The following is a 21,309-nucleotide window of genomic DNA, read 5'->3' on the forward strand; positions in this document are numbered from 1 at the left end:
GGATAAAGTCCATCCTTCACCATGGTTAATCACCTTTTTAGTGCCATGTTCGGCAGATTTGCACCTCGTGTGAATACGGAAAACATCAAGGACATGAAATACATTAGTGCCAAGTGGCCACGTCACTTTCTAATAAAGAAAAGTCACCTTGAAGAGAATTTTGAATATAAAATTCATACTTTGGGTTGCCATTTCCATGTGTTCTATCTAATCACGGTGCTTACTAAATTAATACCAATTATTTTGTTATAATAAAATTATGCCCGGAAAATATGGTAAATCACCATTTATATATAAAAAATATAGTTAACTTGTTATTTGGATATTTTAATAAATATATAAGGTTGTTACAGTTTAAAATAGTTATATGGTTGTCTACGAAATTAAATTCAGTCACCCCTCGGTTCGAAGACAAAAATCTCATGGGTTGGGGCCGAGTTGCATGAATCCATCCCTACGGTACCTTTAATTGGTCCTGTCTCTAGGTTGCATAAATATCGCCATGATATGCCAAAATGTGATTTTCACGAGGATGTACATCCATACGAACGATTTGCTCTGTTTTTGTTGAGCATGTGTAAATACTGTGACACTACTAAACAAATAAGTATATCACAGGTGAACATTTTTGTATGCAAGTTGCTGAAAGTCATTACCAACAAGTGTTCGTCGGTGAAGGTATGTCGGTAATGTGGGTTGTCAATGGATTAGTGGGGATGCTATCAAAGGATTACCGATGGAACCAACGACCCTCTTCATGCAATATTTTATTGGTTTGTTGCACAAATATGCGTACATGCATATTGTATATGACGTAACATGCCATTCTAATCAGTGACGGATTTAGAATTTTTTTTTATCTGGTTCGCTATTTTAAGATGCTCTAAATATATAAGAACGCGTATAAAAAAATTGGGTCGGGTTGACAATTCGGATTGGTTTAACGGTTCGGGTCAAGTAAATGCTCCACTACGGTTCGAAAAACACCTGGTTCGCTAAAAAAGTCGCTATTAAATGCTCCACTACGGTTCGAAAAACACCTGGTTCGCTTGACCCGGTACTCAATTAAATAAATCCGTCCCTGATTCTAATTATAGACACACACACATATAAGAATATGATGAGTATTATTACAGAACTGTTAAATTATTTAAAAATTATAACAAACTCTTAATAACTAACTTTTTTTATAAAACTTTTTGTATGTTAATATTATTTGAGTTTAGTTTTATCACTTTTTATAACTAAATTTACGATTACAATTATGAAAATTAGTTTTTACCCATATCTATGTGTTTTTTTACACATGTAAATTTATTGTTACATAAATTTTACGCGTGTGTAAACTTTTGATTTATATATGTAATCAAAAATTTATTTTAAAAATATAATAAAACTACTCTCAAATATGTTATAAAAAAATGTTTGATTGCTACGAGTTCTTAAAATTCTTAATTTTTTTTAAAGTTTTTAAAGGAAACCAACCCGATGGGAATACAATTATTAATTATAGTCCATAACATTCTCAAATCTCGAATATGACAAATATAAATTAATTTCATTTTCAAGACCCCTCGTTAACTAACGTAGGGTTGGTTTTATGTAATAAGCAGAACTTTTAGTCAAATTAAAGGGCAAAACCCCATGCCCCAACGTGTACGGAGGGGCAACATTCAAATAAAATACATTTATATGTGCATCATGGATATTATGCACACATGAGAATAAATCTCTTGGCATCCACGCATCAATTACAAAGTGTTTAATTTCTGACACCACATATTCCAACGAAACGCTACATACGCTCGATAGTAGCTCCTCCCAAAATCCAAACCCAAAAACAATAGATATGTAAGTACATCAAGATTACCATTTTTTATGAAAAACAAACAATCGAGGTGAAAGGCTTAAATCAATTTAGTATATATACGATCATAATCTACGAATTTCTGGCGGTAAATACGTCACTAATGGGCTTCACACCGACATTTGTCTGAAAAGAATAGGTAGTAATCTTACCAACTCCAATCCAACATTACCTATGGATTACCAAACCGATGTAATTTTGAATGGAAACACTATATTTAAATATTTTGAAGATTTTTCTTTTATCTCAGTCGGAAAGCCGTTGGTGGCATTCTGTAAGTGATACTCATTTGTCTAGTAATGCCATTGATAATCCTTTACAGAAAGCTGCTTCAGTGTTTAGGTTGGTCAAAGTGGTCATTTACATTACGTTCTGTATTTTGTAGCTCACTTGTAATTAGGAAATATGGACCGACTACTCATTTAAATTTAGGAAAATTAGAAATAAATAATCCCAACTTTTGTGTATTGGCCGATAGTAATCTCAAATTTAAAAATTACTACCAACGGTCCCAACTTTCAACTATTTTTATCTCAATGGACCTCCGTAAAAAACACTTAAAGCCGTTAAGTTTCTTTCCGGGTTTCAAACGGATGTTTTAGGGCTTTTGATCAGAAGAACGATACAATTCGATTGATGTAAAACTTATCTCAAATTTAAAAGATACTATTAGCAAATATTATGTAATTAATTGTGTATCTCATATTTTGTTAAACTCCTTAATTAAAGGAGTGATTTTTGTAACTTTGTATTACGCAATCCCTATCAATAATATATCTCGATCAACTCTTATTGAATAAAATTTGTACAGTTTCTTTCTTGATAGTACTATTGAGTAAGTCAAGCTTGAAGTGTTTACATCAGTATGGACGGTCGATATCCCGTCCATAAAAACTTACTCAAGTAATAATTCCAAACACTATTAAAAAAACATATGAAAGTAAGCATATTTAATGTTTGGTCAAGAAGATTGGAATTGATTTCTCATTTTCATTTGGAAAAGAACAGAGGAACCGTGGGCGGCTCGCTTAACGGCAATAGACATTAAATTTGTACTACCTATAAAATTTAATTATAACTTGGCATACTTTTACTATTCTATAGTTTTAATCCATCTTATAAAAGTAGGTCTATGAAACTGAGTATTTTTTGGGTAAATCGTTACAAGGTATGACGCCGAGTCGATATTTTTTAACTTCGCCTAGTTATTAAGAATCGAAAAGATGGCCAACCTCGGCCAGAATCAGATCTAGTCGGTCAAGTTGGCCAGAATTTGACTCCAAAAAATAAAAAATAATTCGTATTTCTATAAATTAAAAAATGAATATCATTTTTTTTCAATTAATAATATATCAACTTTTAGAATAATTTATTATTTAAAAATGTATTTCTCTTATTTATATTCATATTCACCTATTTTGTAATAAATATTATTAAACTTATAATATTTGACATATATATAATATCCAAAAATTAATTTTCATTATATTTACCATGTCTGAGAACTTTCCGGGTACTCCGAGTACATCTAACTCACCACTATAACGACTTTTATAGCCTTATTTTTAATTATAAATTTTATATTATATATATATATATATGTATGTATGTATGTATTACTTAGTTATTTCAAAGGATTAGACCTCACGATATTGAACCCTCTTGAGAGGGTTCAGCTAGTGTTCGTCGTTAAAAAATAGTTATTCCACAATAACTTTATGTATAATAAATCTTATTATATGAATATATATTGAATACATAATATTTTTTTTATAAATAATAGGCTCGTGCGAGGCAGCTTGACTTTGATAAGCTCGACTTGAGTTCATTTATTTACGAGCTTATTTTAAGACTCGAGCTCGTGCCTGAGCTCATTTGAGCTTTACTAGATTCGAGCCGGTTTGTAGTAGTTCACGAGCCGCATTGGCCCGTTTATAGCATGTGTTATGATTAGTGAATAGTGATACTAAAAATGGAAATCATGTCACATAGACGGCACCTAATCGGGAAAACTTTCAGTATCACTGAACCAATGTTATGGATATTGATAGTGAAATAGTGAATGATGTTTTTCCAATTATTAAACGCATGTTATTAATTACTTTTAAACAATTAATTACTATAAAAGATTTTAAAGAATCAGTTAAAACTGATTACGAGATCAAGAAATGAGACCAGCGACACCGACTATGGATAACATGTTAGGCAATTAGTCGATTAACCCATTGGCCACGCATAGAATCGCCACTGTGAATACTGATTAAATTTTAACTTTGTTTTTTAATTTAAATTTTGTTTTATTTAATAAATTCCTTTTTTTTTTCTTACAAATCTTGAATTTTTATCAGCAATCTAGATATTGGATTACATCGAAACAGAAGGCAAGCGGGCAACAAGCTGCGCCGCTACCCCTTTTTGAATCGCAAAACCCAATCTTTTAAAAACTATATTTGCTGATCTTGGAGTCATAACATTACTATGCATGACCCGCTGAAGTAGCTCCACTTTGTTTTGCATGTAATTTTCTATTTTCAATGACCTATTTGTGTGCTCCTAAATGACAATTGTTTGAAAGGGAAAACACGTCTAACGTTAGTTGAAAAAGGTTATAAAAAATGACACGTTATCGGACAAGAACATTTGATGGCATATGTTTAGTAAGTACTAGCGGTGGTTGTTTAACTTAAACTTAACATACTTTATGTCATTTTGCACCATGAATCTTCCTTATGTTTTGCGTCTCTTTTTGACTTCCTCCATATTCACCACCCTATAAATAATAATAATGCACATTGATTAATAAACATAAACTAACATCAATTAAGTCTCATACAACATGGGACATTGGTGCAACATCTCGCTTGTTCTTGCCTTTATATTCGTTTCAGGTGTTCGATTATCCAAGGCCGAATTAGCGAAGGCAGTACACCTGAGGACTTTGTAAACACCCATAACTGCATGAGAAGAGTATTAAACCTGCCTCCTTTGACATGGGATGACAAAATTGCACAAGTAGCACAAGCCTATGCCGATAAGCGAAAGGATTGTCAATTGATACACTCGGAAGGGTCGGGCTATGGTGAGAATTTGGGAGTAGGACCCAAACTCAACGGTTTGTGGGCCACGCAAATGTGGATCGATGAGAGGCTTGACTATGACTACGCGTCAAATCAGTGCTTAGCCATGTGTGGCCATTACACGCAAGTCGTATGGAAAAAAACTGAACGCATCGGGTGTGGTGTGGCGAAGTGCGAGGATGGTAGTGACTTTAACATGGTTGTATGCAACTATGATCCGCCAGGAAACTACCAAGGCCAGTACCCTTACTAGTTCGATCGATCGGTATCTTGTTCACCTTGCCATGGTATTTATATTAGGACGGAATAATTCTGTCATGTAAGCAACTTTGCAAGCCGTAGTCTAGTAGGCTAATATCCTGTTAGACATGAGTCGGTGCAATGTTCATAAGTTGTAGTGATTGATACTTTTAAGATCTTCCAAGTATGAGAGTAATAAAATGTTACATCAAGATATGTCTATTAACCATGAATTTTTAGTAATATTGTAGCAACTAATATATGAGTTAATTAAAGAGTATATATCAATTCGAAATGGTCTCCTAGCTTGACTGGGTGCGTGATGGATCCAAGATATTTGTATGGTGGTCGGATATGTTAAATATCGCTATATATTAATTTAGACAGAATTACAAAAATAGTTTTTTAAACTTAGCTGATTTATGATCAAGTAATTTAAAAAGTTTACTTTTAGACAGTATCCTTTACATAGTATGTTTATTTGATTTTCGTCATTTACACTAACGGAGTAACGGTCATCCAAAAAGTCAGTTAAGTCATGACATGTGCCAAACATATGAGGGCATAAATGTAATTTCATTTTAGTTTTATATATTAACTATGCCCTTACATGTTTGGCACATGCTGTGACTTCACTGACTTTTTGGATGGCCGTTAGTGTAAAGGACGAAAACCAAATAAACATACTATTAAAGAACACTGTCTGAAAGTAAACTTTTTAAAGGACCCGATCCATAAATTAGCTATGTTTAAAGGACAATATTTGTAATTCTGTCATTAGTTTATTTTGTCTAGGTTCGGGTCGGCTCATATAAAAAAATAAACAATAATGTAGTAGCTAATATACCGAATAATCAATCAACCAACTAATATATAATAAGTTTGAGAAGAAGTAATTAACAATGCTACCTTGATGGCTTGATTCGTTTAGGAGGGCTGTAGAAATTAAGAAATTGTTAAAAGTGATGTTCCACCTCAGTTTGCTAACAGATAAAATTAGTCGTGGGCTAAACTTTTAACGTCAACATGGGCTTAAATCCTTAATTCAATTTAACTTATAGGCAATTGAGCCGGCAGCGGACCTACATCTTTGGTGTAGGTGTCGGCTGATTCTGTGAATTTTCTTGTAAATAAATATCTATACTATATATAATATATGAGACATAGGCAAATTAAGACATCTACTTTTTAAGTAATTTACAAGTTATAAAGAATAAGATACACCTTCTATAGCATGTAAGGTAGGGGCAAACTTGTCCATTAAAAAATATATGCATAGAAATAGTTACAACATTACCCCCTCAACTTTACTCAAATTTTTTAAATTTAAGAAATAATTACAAATTTATTCATTTTGATTTTAATTGTAACCAACTTCCCACCAACTTTTTCATACGTTAATATATATATATTTTTTTAAATTGCACCATAAAAATGAGCATTTTATTGTCTTTAATTTGAGTATAGTATTGCTATAGTTTTTTTTTTCAATTAAAAAAATTAACACGTTGCGTATGGATGTTCACAATTCGGTTTTAACGGTTTCCAAGTTAAACTATGAGCCAAACCGTTGATTCGATTTTTTTATCATTGAAAACCGAAACTGAACCATTGAAAATTTAAACTGAATCGTTACTAACGGTTTGGTTTCAAGCATTGAGCTTCAATAATAAGTTTGCAGTCTTGTCCGGTTTTATATGGCCGATTTTCGGTATAAACCGTAAACCAAACTGTTTGCTATGATTTGAACATTCGAAAACCGGCTGACTAAAAGTGATGATTAGTTTAAACGTTTTCAACATTTCAAACGAACATTGAGCATTCATAACTGTTACATGATTACTAGGCTTTTTGTATCCCGCCGGATCGCGCAGGCTTCTTTCTAGTATATGTTAAAATTCTGATCGACTTCTATAAATTTTTAACATCGGCCCCTCCTGAGTTCTGACCAATGTAAAATGATTTCCTAGGTCCGCCATTGAATTAAGCTTAAACCATCTAATTGTTATCGAGTCGAACTCATTCACATGAATGTCATCATAGAAAAGGCTTGTGGGTTAGGACCCACGTGAACTATGGCATCAACCCGTGTTTGTGCTGTTCTTGGTGGCATGTTTTTCACTTTCTTTCACCGAATCGCCACCGATTGATTTGCCTATCTATGAAGATGTCGGGTTCTTGGAGATTTATCAAGGGTCTTTGAGGGTTGCAGCATTTGCTAAAGAATCATTTGATGGTCTTGTTGAAAATATTAAGAAGTGGTCAATTGATCAAAAATCTTATTTTTTCCCAAGTTATAATATTGGGGATTTACAGTTCATTAACTTGACTACTTCTCCTATACAAGAAGAGTTTCAGTTCAATAGACACATTGGGACTGATTACATTCAAGAAGTTAAAGAATTTGAAGAAACCGAAGAAGATTTTGAAGAAATTGATGAAGTTGTGATTGAAGAACCAATTGATGAGCAGATTGAAAGTGAAACTGAAGATATCATGGAGACAAAATCGAATCTTGATGAAGTTTTGTGAGTAAAATAGAGCAGATTCAAATTGATATTGATGAAGTTGTGATTGAAGAGCCAATCCATGAGCAGATTCAAAGTGAAATTGAAGAACTTGTGGAGGCAAAATCGAATCTTGATGACGGTTTTGTGAGTAAATCAGAAGCCATAGTTGAAGTTGAATCAGAAATGGTTGAAACTGATTTTGAAGTCGAGTCGAACCAATCGATAGTTACAATCTGTGTGGCTGGTTTTTTCGTGGCGTTGATGGTTGTTTCAACTGTTTTCTACATGAACAAAAAGAAAACAAATGGTTCAAAATCAGCCAAGATTGTTGCTAACAATGACAGTATGCGCGAAGAGTCGGGCTCTTCAGAAAGAAGCAGTAGTAATAATAATAATAATAATAATATGCAGAAAGGTTACAAGAAGAACAAAAGAGAGTCATTGGCTTCTTCATCTTCAAACTTCTCAACGAGTGATTCGTTTGGAAGCTTCACCACATTCGAAAGAATCGCCATCAAGCATGTGAGTCTTATGTTCATTGATGACTAGACTAATGTTTGTGTTTTATGTTCATATTTTTTAATGCTGTTTGTTTGGTTTTGTAGAAGGATGAGGTGATGCTGACACCGATTCGGAGGTCAAGCCGACTGCTGAAAAACCAAGCCGTTTGTTCGTGATCATCTTTAGTTGTTGCACCGGTCTTTGTGTGCTTGATTAGGTTCCTAACTTGGTTTGTTTAGATTGGTAGACCTAATTGAACTCTGGTTCTAAATGTTTGTTTTCTGCTTGAAATAGGTTTTTAAATCATGGAGTTTAGTTTTTAAATATTGTTTTAAGGATTGATTACTAATGGCTAATTGTTTTTTTAAGAATTGAATTATTGATGAGAAGTGGGGACCAATGTATGTTTGGTATGCTTTGAATGCACCTATTGCCTATTAAAAAATGCTTTAATTTAGTCATTAAGAAGTTCTAAATAATTATGAACATTTTTAATCCATTACAATGACAAATTATTTTGTTATTCATATTCAAGTACTGATGTCACATGTCAATATGTTATGTTATCCCAATTATGTATCAGGTCAAAAATTTAAAGCTTAACTAACAACAATAAGATTGTACAAACAAAACTGTCATTTTAATTCAGTTATTAAAAATTTTAATTAAGTTATTAATAAGATTTATTATGAAACACTACCAGCCTTTCTAATTAAATTTTATACATGGGCTTGGTCATAACACCCACCACCATCTTTAATACTTGCTAATGAGTTGAAAATATTCAAAAAATCAAAACTTTAATCTGACCCAACTGTCAATTTTCTTGAATTCAACCATGGCTTCAATGGCAGCTGAATTTGCACTCATTTCATCCGGTCTAGATTTCAAGAAACGGGTATTTAACGTTCCAATTTCTTCGCCTCTTAAACTCGGTTTTAAGCATAGATTAAACTGCCAAGTGACCAAATCTTTATTACAAGAAGAGTTAAGGTTTGATGTGGTGAAGGAGATTGAATTAAGGGAAAACGGGTTCTTGGGCATGAGGAAGACTAAGCTGGTGTGCACCGTGGGGCCTGCGTGCTGTTCGGGTGATGAACTGGAGAAACTTGCTTTGGGAGGGATGAATGTAGCCAGGCTTAATATGTGTCATAACACCATTGAATGGCATCAAGATGTTATTAGAAAGATCAAGAATTTGAATCAAGAAAATGGGTTTTGTGTTTCTGTGATGATTGATACTGAAGGCAGTCAAATTCATGTTCTTGATCATGGTGCTTCTACATCTGTCAAAGCAGAGGTTTTTTTAAGTTTGATCTTGTTATTGTATTTTTTTTCACCAATTTGGCAGAAAGTAGTGTAAAGTTTCAATTTTGACTCATAATTATTTTGACCTTGTTAAAGCATAGGTTTTCTTATAGTTTTGATCAATCTTTTTTAACCAATTTGGAGCAAAATCAGTGTAAAGATACAATTTTGACTCATTTTTTACTGTTAGGAAGGATCACTTTAGATCTTTACAACAACAGAAAAAAAAAATTGATCTTGTTAAAGCAGATGTTTTTTTATTTTAAATAATTTTGATCTTGTTAAAGCAGAGATTTTCTTCCTTTTTTTATGTTTAAATTTTAATCATCTTATTGCATCTTTTTGAACCAATTTGGGGCAAAACAGTAAATAGATTCAGTCTTGAATCATGCTTTACTATTAGGAAGGATCAATTTGGATCTTTGCAATAGGTTTTATTTATTTATTTATTATTATTATTATTATTATTATTATTATTATTATTATTATTATTATTATTATTTATCTTTGGTAAAGCAGAGGACCTTTAATAATTTTGATTTTGTTAAAGCAGAGGTTTTCTTTAATCTTGTTAAAGCAGAGGTTTTTAATATTTTTTATATTATAATTTTGATCTTGTTATTGTATCTTTTTTAACCAATTTGGGGGATTTATAAAGATTCAATTTTGACTTGTATCTTGCTGTTAGGAAGGATCAGTTTGGATCTTTACAACCGAAAAGTTCGAGGGTTATCGTCCTTTCACCGTTAAGGCAAACTATAAAGCCTTCAACAAAGGTATCAACTGTCAACTGATCTTGGTTTAGTTCGATTTTAGTTATTTGTTTATGACAACTGTAGTTAAGTTTCGTATTATTTTGGTAATTTGGAGTCCAAGAGGGTGATGAGCTAGTAGTTGATGGAGGAATGGCTACTTTTGAAGTTATAGAAAGAATTGGAAACGACTTGCGATGCAAGTGTACAGACCGGGGTTTACTTTTACCTCATGCTAAGTTTAGTTTCTGGAGAAACGGGAAACTTGTCGAAAAAGATCTTGAGCTCCCAACATTCTCTGAAAAGGTCTGAAATTTAGTATCAAATTGTTAAAAAAATGGCTATTTTGGTATTTATGCTATGATGCTAGATTCATGGTTTGTTATTATCAGGATTGGTCTGATATTGAATTTGGAATCTCTGAAGGTGTTGATTTTATTGCTCTTTCATTTGTGAAAGATGCTGCTGCTGTCAAACATTTAAAGGATTACCTATTAACCAAAAATAAGTAAGTTTTATAAATTAGATTGTAATATAACATGATTATGCTCTTTGTATATTAATGTAGTTAAGACTGACAAAACGAGCTGGTCAGGTCAAGTAACAGGTCAAAACGAGTTTAGACCATAGCAGTTCGTGTCATAATGGGCCATTTTAAAAACATATTAATTTGGTTCACGGAAAAAAAAACCATAGTGAGCTCGTGTCAAATCGGGCTGTTTTAAAATAAGTGTTAATTTGGTTTGGGTCAAAAAGAGTTGCGACCATAATGAGTTCGTGTCAAAATGGGCTATTTTAGAAAAAAAATTTAATTTGGTCGGGTCAAAAAGAGTTGTGACCATAATAAGTGCGTGTCAAAGCGGGCTATTTTAAAAAAAAATATATTAATTTAGTTCGGGTCAAAAAGAGTTAAAGAGTTGTGACTATAATGAGTTCGTGTCAAAATAGGCTGTTTTAAAAAAGTATTAAGTTGGCTCAGGTCAAAACGAGTTGTGCCAATAATGAGGTCGTGTCAAAACGGGATGTTTGGAACCACTTTAAGTCAGCAAGTTTTTAATGGTTACCCATATTGATCCATTATTTAACTTGAATATGACCCAAATTGACCTGTGCGTAATTTATGTCACCCATATGAACTCGATATCAAAATTCCTTTAGCCAAAAAAGCGGGTCATAATTTTCGGGTGCGAATTTAATGCACAGATCCGTGAAGGTTTTGGCAAAGATCGAGAGTTTAGAATCTCTAAAGAATCTTGAAGAAATCGTGGAAGCATCGGACGGAATCATGGTGGCACGAGGCGATCTTGGAGTTGAGATACCACTAGAACAGGTTCCAACAGTCCAGGAAGACATAATCAACCTATGCAGACAGTTAAACAAGCCGGTAATTATAGCATCTCAGCTTCTTGAGTCAATGATCGAGTATCCCACTCCAACTCGAGCCGAGGTGTGAATTTAGACAATAAATTTATACATTATGCAAAAAGATTCGAAATTGACTTAAAAGATTGAAATAGGTTTCTGATGTTTCTGAGGCGGTTAGACAACGTGCTGACGCATTGATGCTATCGGGTGAGTCAGCGATGGGATTGTACGGACCAAAGGCTATATCTGTTTTAAGAATGGCTAGCGCCCGAATGGAACAATCGGGCCGTGAGGTGAACAGACATAGTTCGCTTCCTCGAATTGGAGAGTCGTTACCGGATCAAATAGCCGAACAGATATGCAATTGTGCTTGCCATATGGGTACTATAACTTTCTTGATTATATATAATCTGCAGTTTTAATAGAGCTGCCAAATTAGACCAGTTTACTTACAACTTTGGGTTGGTTTAAAAGTATAGATTATTATTAAAAGCTAAAACCCTTTTGTCTAAAGTTATCTTAAAAAGAGTAAACTGCGTTTTTCGTCCTTAAAGTTTGTCCAAATATATTGTTTTAGTCAAATAGTTTTAAATTTGTGATTTTCGTCCCAGTGGTTTCATTTTAGATGCAATTAAACCCGATCCCACTAACCCCGTTAAGTCTGGTCGTTAAATCCATCAACGTGCCATTCATGTGAGGGCAGCTTTGTCCTTTTTTTTCCCCAAATACAATCCAGCCCCTCACGTGAGGGACTTGCGAATTAGCACCGAGGTTTATTTGGGGAGAAAAGGGATAAAACTACCCCTCACGTAAATGGCACACTGATGGATTTAACGACCAGACTTAACGGGGTTAGTGGGGTCGGGTTTAATTGCAAGTAAAATGAAACCACAGGGACGAAAATCGCAAATTTGAAACTACTGGACTAAAACCGCACATTTGGACAAATCATATGGACGGAAACCGCAGTTTACTCTTTTAAAAACTATGCTAGAATTAGGGGCGTCAATTGTGTCAGGATGGTTAGTTTAGTACACAAGTTATTTTAACAATCTTACAATTTTCATGTCACGCCAGAAACTACCGCCCCCACTTAAACCAACCTCTATTTATGTATGCAGCAAACAAGCTTGAAGTGGACGCGATCCTCGTGTACACGATGCACGGACAAATGGCGTCGCTTTTGTCTCGTAACCGGCCAAACCCTCCAATATTTGCGTTTACAAACAAAAGCAGCACACGAATGGCGTTGACTTTGGAATGGGGTGTTGTACCTATCGCCTTTGACTTAACCGATGACATGGATGCTAATGTTTCTAAAACCACTCAGCTAATGAAAGCAAAAGGAATGATGAAACAAGGAGATGTTATTCTAGTTGTTTCCGATGTGATTCCGATGTCCATTTACCAAGCATTACAAGTTGTAGTCGTCAAATGAAGGCCTTTTGTTTCTAGATCAACGATGTTTAAAGTATCTTAATGATGATTAATAAGCTTTCCAATAATGTTCAATTGTTCATCTATCTAACACCAATAAGAGTTGATTTTGAAAAATATATAGCTTCTTGTTTCCTTAGCAATAAAAAACATAAGCCAATATGTTCTGTACTACAAGATTTTGAAACAAATGAGATGAACACAAGATACCTGAATTCTTTGTTAATTAGAAACAAATGCATACTAATAAATTGTTTACATATATATACTAATTGAATCGATGCCATTAACGAAAGGATGACGGTTAAATACCCGCTAACTATGTATTTAACTAGCTAATTAGCAATACTAAATTAACTATGTAACTATTATCACATATACAAATACCTATGATATAATAGTCTAAATTATTATATATCAAACAATTTCATCCTCAAGCATGTTGGGTTTGTGGAGGCTTGGTTTGGTTTGGGCGCGGTTTACTTAAGACTAATGTATTGGGTTTAATGAAGATAGAAAACATTGGAGGTTTTGGGCCGGCCCTATATCTCTTTATTAGGGTCTGTTTTAGTTTCTTGTTGATTAAGCTTGTAACCCTAATGTATCTCTATATATACTTATCTTGTACTTGTAATATCTCACGTGTGAGCCAGTAGCAATAATAAAATACCCTGGTTGCATCCCGTGGACGTAGGTCAGTCTAGACCTAACCACGTAAATCTTACGTGTTCATCTTTGTTTACTTTTCTTTTGCAGTATTATTCGTGATTGTGTGTGTCCTAGATCCTAACAAAGCATACCATAATCATTCTAGCGGGTAAACAGTTTATGTTTTCTCCATTATTTCAGTTCAAAGCTTTTATTAACCGATCATAATAGATATATGAATAATAACAAAACAAGCAGCGAAGAATCAAACTGTTATTGCATACATTTAGCATTAGCTAAATGTTTGTTTACAATTTCAGAAGGAAAGTAAGGATAAGTTTGCAGCAGCCAAGACTAGTTTTCATAAGTCTAGGACACTGATCGAAAGAGCTCGAAACTGGAAACAGAGAAATAAAGGCCTCGAATACATCCAGCTAGAGCAAGAAGTGCTACAATCAAGCATATGAAGGCCAGAAGCCTTAGCCAAATCCATGTGAAGGAACCCGTTTGAATCTTTGCCCGTGAAATATACATTTCAATTGGGAAATAAATCGTCAAGGGCCAGTATGTTGCCGAACCAATAAGTCCTATAAAATTGTTAAAGAATGGAAACATCATGGCGACTGTTGCCGCTAGAATAACATAAGTCGTCCTCCATGTCAACCGCAATAGATTGATACTATATTTTCCGATGATATATTCTTTCTCTATGAATTTGCATCCTGGCCACTTTTCCCGACAACAGCTCTCCACAAATGCAAAAAACGGTTGGATAACTACCTAAAAATGTTACGAAAGTTTAAGCATTCTGAAAGCTAATCGAGATTAATAATAATCGATTAATGTACTGTACTATAATTAATGTACCTGGAATGATCCAAGAAGATGAATAACAACACAAATGTTACCAATGTCAACTAACCAAAATGGCTCATAGAAACCGAACCCTGTCAAGTAATTCCCAGATGAATCATTTCCGAATGCTAAGTATCCGAGCACTCCACATAGCATGTATATCAAGGAGGATCCTCCAATTCCTATTGTGCAAGACTTTTTCATTACTTTGTTTTCTGGAGGACTTGGTTTCAATGTGTCCTACATATTCATAAACATAGCCATTAGTAGATGCGATAGAGGCCAATCTCCTGCTACACCCGTAAAGTGGGTTAGGCTCCAAGAACAAGAGAGAAGAAGAGAAACCAAAGTTGAAACACTATTCTGATTATTTTTCTTAAACAACGATTACGATATATAGGAAAACCAAGACATGAAAAAAGGAAAAGATAAACAATAAGGAAACACATATACTTACATACATATACAAATACATATGCATATTACCTGTATTTCAATGAGGACAAGACTGAAAGCATAAGCAAAAGCGATATCTCCAACGGCAGAGAAAGCAATCCACATTTTCTCCTTGCTAGTCAAGTCTGGTCCGACTGCTTTACCTGTTAGACTTGTTTCCGCGGATGTACCTCCTATTACCATACAACCAAAAAAAATATATATATTATAGACTTCTAGCAACAATCATTCAAATCTAGCAAGAAATTAACAGTTCCATCTCACCTACAACTTTTGCAACTGATAGAGCAAAGCCAATGCCAGCATAAGCGAAAGACATGATGGTCGCAACAATGGAAACGAGGGCGAGCTTGTGAAAGTTTGGGATTTGGCTCAAAACAATCTCTATACATGCGAAGATCAAGACATATGTATTGTTCAACGTGTGACAACCAATGTTGTGCCCGTGCTTATGAAAACAGTTTGACCTTTTAACCGCCCTGGTTAACCATAAGATATATATAGCATATAAAATAATTAGGTAGCTAATTACTAAAGGCAATCAAACTATAAGTTTTGACTATTTGGTTATTGCTTACGCCATACTGATGGCTGAAGTGATGATGTACCCCATGCTCACACCAACTTGCATAGTATACTGAGCTAGTGCACACAATTTGTATTTAAACCCTCCTGTTGCCACAATATATATGATCAAAGATCTTTTAGCAAATTATGTATGAAAATTTCACCGCTAGGTTATTGACTTCTTAGGGCATGTGTAGTGGTCAAACGCTCCTTGCCAACTAATCTAAAAACGTCCCTCACGCCATTACGGGTGGCCATTTTTGAGGCGCGAAAGGGTGCCCAATTAAGTTGGGCAACGGACGTGGGGCGGGGTTGAAGTGTTTGTTTATTAATTAATTTCTTAAACCAATCACAAGATTACACGTACACCACACGCTTTTCTTTTTGATTTTTTTTCTTTATGATTTTCTATATAAAACCTAGTGGTTCGGGCGTTTTTCGCAGTTTTGTGAATTCGTTAAGAATGCCGTTACTCTATAACGTTAACTACAAAATCTTGGCTATTAAATACAATTGAACAATGTTAACTAAATATATTTGAATTTCTTGGCAATTAAGTATACTTTACAAATTCTATAAATTAAAGTAAACTATAAATTCTAGAAATTAAAAGTAAATTACAAATTATATATACTAATTAAAATTTAACTTATCATGAGGTAATAGCGAATTCATTCATAAAAAATGTTGCCGCTAATGAACCGGTAAATTCTTTGTTTTCAATTAAATCAAAAAGATTGTACAAGCAAGGAGTCGAACTCAGGCCAAAACCGAGATGAATTCTCTAAAGTAAACAACAAAGCCAACCATGAAAGGCTTGATTTATTTTTATTTAGATGAAAATAAGTCCTAAATATACATATTAGTTGTAGTCCCATTAAGAATCCCACCTTCTATCCCTAAACCAAAAATTACACTAAAACTCACTATATTTTCTCTCTCCATTTCAATTAAATAATACTTTTTATACCTTTTATCATTACTTTTTCTCTTTCCTTCACTCACAACCACTTCCAAAATATATTAAAAAATTATAAGGGTGAACAGTAACTTTTGAAATATACAGAAAAATCACTACTATCTCTAAAATATAAAAACTTTCACTCACAACACCCTAAATCACTCACTAAATTATAAAAACACCCCTCACATAAAAAGAGGGGTGGGATGAGAATGCTCGAATGTATCAGTCCATAATGATTCAATTAATGATTCAACTTAACAATGAGAGCAGTTAATACGAGCAATTATTAATGTTTAATTGATAGCTTATTTCAAATAAAAATTAAACAAAAAATTAAAAACTATACTAAAATACAAATTATACACACACACATATATGGATGTATATACACGCACATTTATATTTATATTATTTATGACGTCATTCGGGTCAATGTTCAGTCCAACTGTGACCCAGTAAGGCGTCCGGGTTGATGGCCGGGCCGTGTTTGAAAACATTGCGTAAATCTTATTAAAAATCTTACCAAGATTAACTTTGACGGCTTGCATGTAATTATAGTTTCGGTTGCCACTAACAGGGTCAGGAGACCTGTAGCAATCCGTAAGCAAGAGGCAAGCGTACCAAGTGATGAATGCAAACGATGCGAGTATAAGAACTCCAATGATCCAGCCTAACTGAGCCAAGCACCAAGCTAGGGACAAAACACCAGATCCTATCACCACAGTCATGATATGTGCACTTGTGGTAATCAATGTTCCTTCAAACAAAACCACAATTTCATGTAAAAAATCCTTAAAATCACAAGAACTCACATGCATTATAAATTCTGCATTATGTGTACCTGTTCTGATTATGCCATCATCATCAAAGTAGCCATTCATGGCTTCTCCATTTCGAATAGAAACACTCGAATGTTTCGCCATCTTTTTCTTCTCTTGAGACTCAAAATCTTGAGGAATAGGAAGAAGGCACTGCTGATATATAAGAAATTACTGCAGGCTAATTCATGGAATGGTTGAATTTAATATGGCAGTTACTACAATTTTGTGTGTTGTTGTGTTTGTTTTTATATTCATAATGCCACTATTGCTTTTTAGTTTCTGACACATCATTCTTTGGGAAGTGTAATAGAGGCCAGGTTTACTAGTATTTACTCTCTTCTTTCACACTCATGGTTGACTTTTTCATGGACCGTATATTCTATTGCATAAATCTTGCGTCATATTGTATATATGTGATGATGGATATTTTAAGAACTACATGAGTTGAGAAAAGCCAAAGAATTAAAGTCATTCATTTGAAACTAATATTATGTGGACCACTTGTTCTAGAAGTCCTAAAAGGAAAACATTAATTGATTTAAAACTCCTGATAATTTTTAATAAACAATTCATCACAATTACTAATTATAAAAAGCAATACTTTTTAATAGAAAATTGTTGTTTTATTAAAAAAACAATACTTTTATAAAAAAAGAGAGATCTTTATTTAAATTTTAAATTTCAAGATTGTAATGCATATCAAATATGTGTAATATGTATTATGATATAACACATATTAATGTGTATTAAATATATGTGTAATAAATATTATTTTCATGAATTTTAATTTTGTACTTCAAAAATAAAATGCATAATAATAATACAACTATTTCATAAAAAAAATTAAAATCATTATATACATACGTAACTTCATGAGAAATCAAATTGTTTCTCCCGTTCCTTTTATAACAACCGGGCACCGGCGATAAAAAGAATACGTAACCCTAGAGTGATTGTTAATGATATAATTTATGGTAATCAATCCTCAATATTTCAAAACTCAGGTTATGTGGTATACTTTAACGTCCAACATAAGTTAAGATGACATGACACTTTAATTAAATATGTATCAAACCATTTCCCACTAGTGTTTAGTTTGTTAAAAGGCTCATAGATTATGCTTTTCACAGGTTAAAAGGAACAATATGCATTAATTATGTATTAATTACTAATTTATTTGTTATTAATTATAGATTAAACCATTTCCTTTGGATGAGATGGATTGAAAGAGAGAAAAATGAGTGATGTGGTGCTTATATGGAGTTAAGAGGGGTTAGAGTATACCCCATGGCCTCATTATTATGGGCTAAAGAAACCGAATCCCATAAAACCTAAGATATTGTTAGTCGTTTTTGTTGCTACAATGATGATGGAGGCCTATTATGGGACTTCAATATGATTAGACTAGATCAGCTACATGCTAAGAACGAAGCAATATTTAGTTTCACCGTTGAAGGGACCTCTTAAGATCAGCCTCCGACGTGAGAATCACTAGGGGTTCTTTGACTTAAAAAGATTATAGTAATTAGCGTGCGTGAGTGAGAAGTGAATGAGATTATGTTACCTTTGGTTATAGAGTGTGTGTTCACCGTTTATATACCTAAATCAATAGAACCAAACTCGACCCATGCGTTGAAAAGTGTGTGTTCGTTGGTTATAGAGTGAATCAAAAGGGATATCCATTCTATAACTCGAAGACAAAGCGTATGTATACAACCATGAACTGTGACTTTCTAGAAACATAATATTATTATTCTTCCCAACACAATGGCAAAGGGGAGAAAGAAGATATTAATACACTGAGTTGGTTGCAGTATATACCATCATCAAAAGAAATAAATCACAGTATCCATGAAATGCCACACTCAAACTCCAAACAAGAACCCTAAGAACCAATCACTAGTGTCATGACCTCTAACAACATTCCTTCTAACTTGATGTCCGAGGTAAGTAACTATGAATACCGCATAAATTATGTTGATGCATGTAACTATGAGGCAACAACGGAACATAGCATTTCCATAGAATAAACATAACTAAATGTTCGGCTACTATTTTAAATTTATTTCATCATTTAAGTTCTATTTTAGAAAACAGCCTTACACAACTCCAAATGACTTGAAATTTTTACATAAATTTTTATGTTTATATATAAAATTAATATAGAAACTTATTAAAATTTATTTATAAAAATAAATTTAAAACCTTTTTACAATTTTTTTTAGATCTAAACCGACTTTTTATAACCAAAACTTAAACATCTCAAAGCCAACACGTACTAAAGTATTAATAACTTAGGATATGAATGATGGAGTTTTAAACCGAATACCGTTAGTATACCGAGATTTGGTCATTAAAACTCGATTTTTCATTATTTCTCAATATTTGTGATTTTTATCCTAAGTTAAAATACACATTTTATTCCGAGACTCATTAGCACACCTTCAGAGTGTAGGATCGTGATCTACTTGCTACAAGCTTAAGCTCGGTTTTCAACCGGCTTTACATCGAAACTGTGAGTTTTTATAGTCCCTCTTTTTGAATGATTTAAAATTGTTTTGGGAGAAACATGGATTATTATTATTAGATTTTAAAAGTTTATCATTTGCATTAATGAACACGAGATAAGTCGTGTGCTTATCGATATGGATGTTTATTTGCAAATCAAGGTCAAGATATATGTATTAATGAACTTAATACGCAAATAAACCGTGTGACGTGCTTGATTTTTATATTGACGACATGATTACTACAGGAGACGTTGAAGAAGAAATGTCAAAATTGAAGAACAATTTGTTTATAAAGTTTGAAATGAAAGACTTGGTAAGACTTAAGTACTTCCTTGGTATATAAGTCCTTAGGTCTAAGCACAACATCTTTATTTGTCAAAAAGAATATATATTCTTGACCTCTTGGTATAAACTGGAATGTAAGTCGGCAGATACATCGATGGAAGCCAACCATGGGCTTCATACCAACCCAGACATAGCATATGTTGTTGGGGTTGTTAGCCAGTTCATGCATCAACCTTAGGTTATTTATAAGGATTTCGTATGGTGGATTATTAGATATCTCAAAGGCACGATGTCCTCTTCTAAACGGACACCTTGACACACAAGTATACATGGATGCTAACTGGGCAAGAGATAGAGTGGATAGGAGATCTACATCAAGCTATTTTACTATGGTTGGTGAAAATCTGGTCACATGGAGAAGCAAGAAACAAATAGTAGTGTCTTTGTCTAGTGTCGCAACAGAGTTTCGGGGGATAGCATGCGGTTTGGGAGTAATTTTATGGCTACAAAAACTTTTGAAAGAAATTGGGTTTCCTCCAACCAAAGCTAAAAGATCATGGTGACAACAAAGCAACAATTCAAATATCAGAAAATCCCGTACAAAACGATAGAACAAAGCATATAGAAGTTGACAGAAACTTTATTAAAGAAAATATAGAGGCAGGAATAATAGAGATCCTATTTGTTCAATCAAAGGACCAACTCACAGACATCTTAACGAAAGAAGTCAACAGGAAAATATTCAAGCCAAGTTGAAACATTAATGGAAATCCCACTATTCAACTTGAGGAGAAGTGTTGAAAACTTGAAATGAAAAGGATTTTGACATAATAATAAACAGGATCAGTTAATATCATTTCCCTTTAAGGGTCAAACCGACAGCTAATGACCAGCTCGTTACAGCCACAATCAATGATTATTTCCTCATTTAAGTCTTGTCTTTCTTGTATAAATTGTAAAGCTCTTTCATTGTAAAAGCATTAAGAGAAATAATAAAAATCAATTCAGTCTGTGTACCGCTCAACAACTATCTAAATATAATTAGGTACTTTAAGCATTAGCTATAGGTTCACAAATACTCCTTTACAATTTCAGAAAGATACTATGGATATAAGTTTGTAACAGCCAAGACTAGTTTTCATGATT

The 21,309-nt window shown here is 33.5% G+C and overlaps 3 protein-coding genes and 2 pseudogenes across 3 annotated transcripts; 4 read left to right on the forward strand and 1 right to left on the reverse strand.

The window, feature by feature from the left end:
- Positions 1–4,703: 4,703 nt before the first annotated feature.
- On the forward strand, positions 4,704–5,197 carry LOC143585409 (pathogenesis-related protein PR-1 type-like; annotated as a pseudogene).
- A 2,517-nt stretch (positions 5,198–7,714) lies between these two features.
- On the forward strand, positions 7,715–8,437 carry LOC143585410 (uncharacterized). Its single transcript, XM_077067204.1, has 2 exons — positions 7,715–8,216; positions 8,300–8,437. The coding sequence occupies exons 1-2, from the start codon at positions 7,878–7,880 to the stop codon at positions 8,369–8,371; spliced, it is 411 nt and encodes a 136-aa protein (XP_076923319.1). The 5' UTR covers positions 7,715–7,877; the 3' UTR covers positions 8,372–8,437.
- Positions 8,438–9,033: 596 nt separating this feature from the next.
- LOC143585415 (pyruvate kinase isozyme A, chloroplastic-like) lies at positions 9,034–10,567 on the forward strand. Its single transcript, XM_077067210.1, has 3 exons — positions 9,034–9,495; positions 10,192–10,279; positions 10,374–10,567. Exons 1-3 carry the CDS (start codon positions 9,034–9,036, stop codon positions 10,565–10,567), a joined length of 744 nt encoding a protein of 247 aa, XP_076923325.1.
- A 1,271-nt stretch (positions 10,568–11,838) lies between these two features.
- LOC143585416 (pyruvate kinase isozyme A, chloroplastic pseudogene) lies at positions 11,839–13,073 on the forward strand (annotated as a pseudogene).
- A 981-nt stretch (positions 13,074–14,054) lies between these two features.
- Positions 14,055–17,470, reverse strand: LOC143585411 (amino acid permease 6-like). Its single transcript, XM_077067205.1, has 7 exons — positions 17,389–17,470; positions 17,071–17,304; positions 15,595–15,688; positions 15,281–15,495; positions 15,047–15,189; positions 14,573–14,800; positions 14,055–14,485 (listed from the first exon to the last, which is right to left on the reverse strand). Exons 1-7 carry the CDS (start codon positions 17,468–17,470, stop codon positions 14,075–14,077), a joined length of 1,407 nt encoding a protein of 468 aa, XP_076923320.1. The 3' UTR covers positions 14,055–14,074.
- Positions 17,471–21,309: the final 3,839 nt, after the last annotated feature.

Source organism: Bidens hawaiensis, unplaced genomic scaffold, assembly GCF_021521415.1.
Source record: "Bidens hawaiensis isolate Kalapana, Puna unplaced genomic scaffold, B.hawaiensis_p1.1 tig00033838_1, whole genome shotgun sequence".
Lineage (NCBI taxonomy): Eukaryota > Viridiplantae > Streptophyta > Magnoliopsida > Asterales > Asteraceae > Bidens > Bidens hawaiensis.

Excerpts from the sequence above, each read along its gene's own strand:
- LOC143585410 (XM_077067204.1), top strand. The coding sequence starts at position 7,878 with ATGGTTGAAACTGATTTTGAAGTCGAGTCGAACCAATCGATAGTTACA. Across the intron at positions 8,217-8,299 it reads AAAGAATCGCCATCAAGCAT|AAGGATGAGGTGATGCTGAC; the intron begins GTGAGTCTTATG and ends TTGGTTTTGTAG.
- LOC143585415 (XM_077067210.1), top strand. The coding sequence starts at position 9,034 with ATGGCTTCAATGGCAGCTGAATTTGCACTCATTTCATCCGGTCTAGAT. Across the intron at positions 9,496-10,191 it reads CTACATCTGTCAAAGCAGAG|GAAGGATCAGTTTGGATCTT; the intron begins GTTTTTTTAAGT and ends TCTTGCTGTTAG. Across the intron at positions 10,280-10,373 it reads CTATAAAGCCTTCAACAAAG|TCCAAGAGGGTGATGAGCTA; the intron begins GTATCAACTGTC and ends GGTAATTTGGAG.
- LOC143585411 (XM_077067205.1), bottom strand. The coding sequence starts at position 17,470 with ATGGCGAAACATTCGAGTGTTTCTATTCGAAATGGAGAAGCCATGAAT. Across the intron at positions 15,689-17,070 it reads AGCCGTCAAAGTTAATCTTG|GAGGGTTTAAATACAAATTG; the intron begins GTAAGATTTTTA and ends TTGTGGCAACAG. Across the intron at positions 14,801-15,046 it reads TTGTCCTCATTGAAATACAG|GACACATTGAAACCAAGTCC; the intron begins GTAATATGCATA and ends ATGAATATGTAG.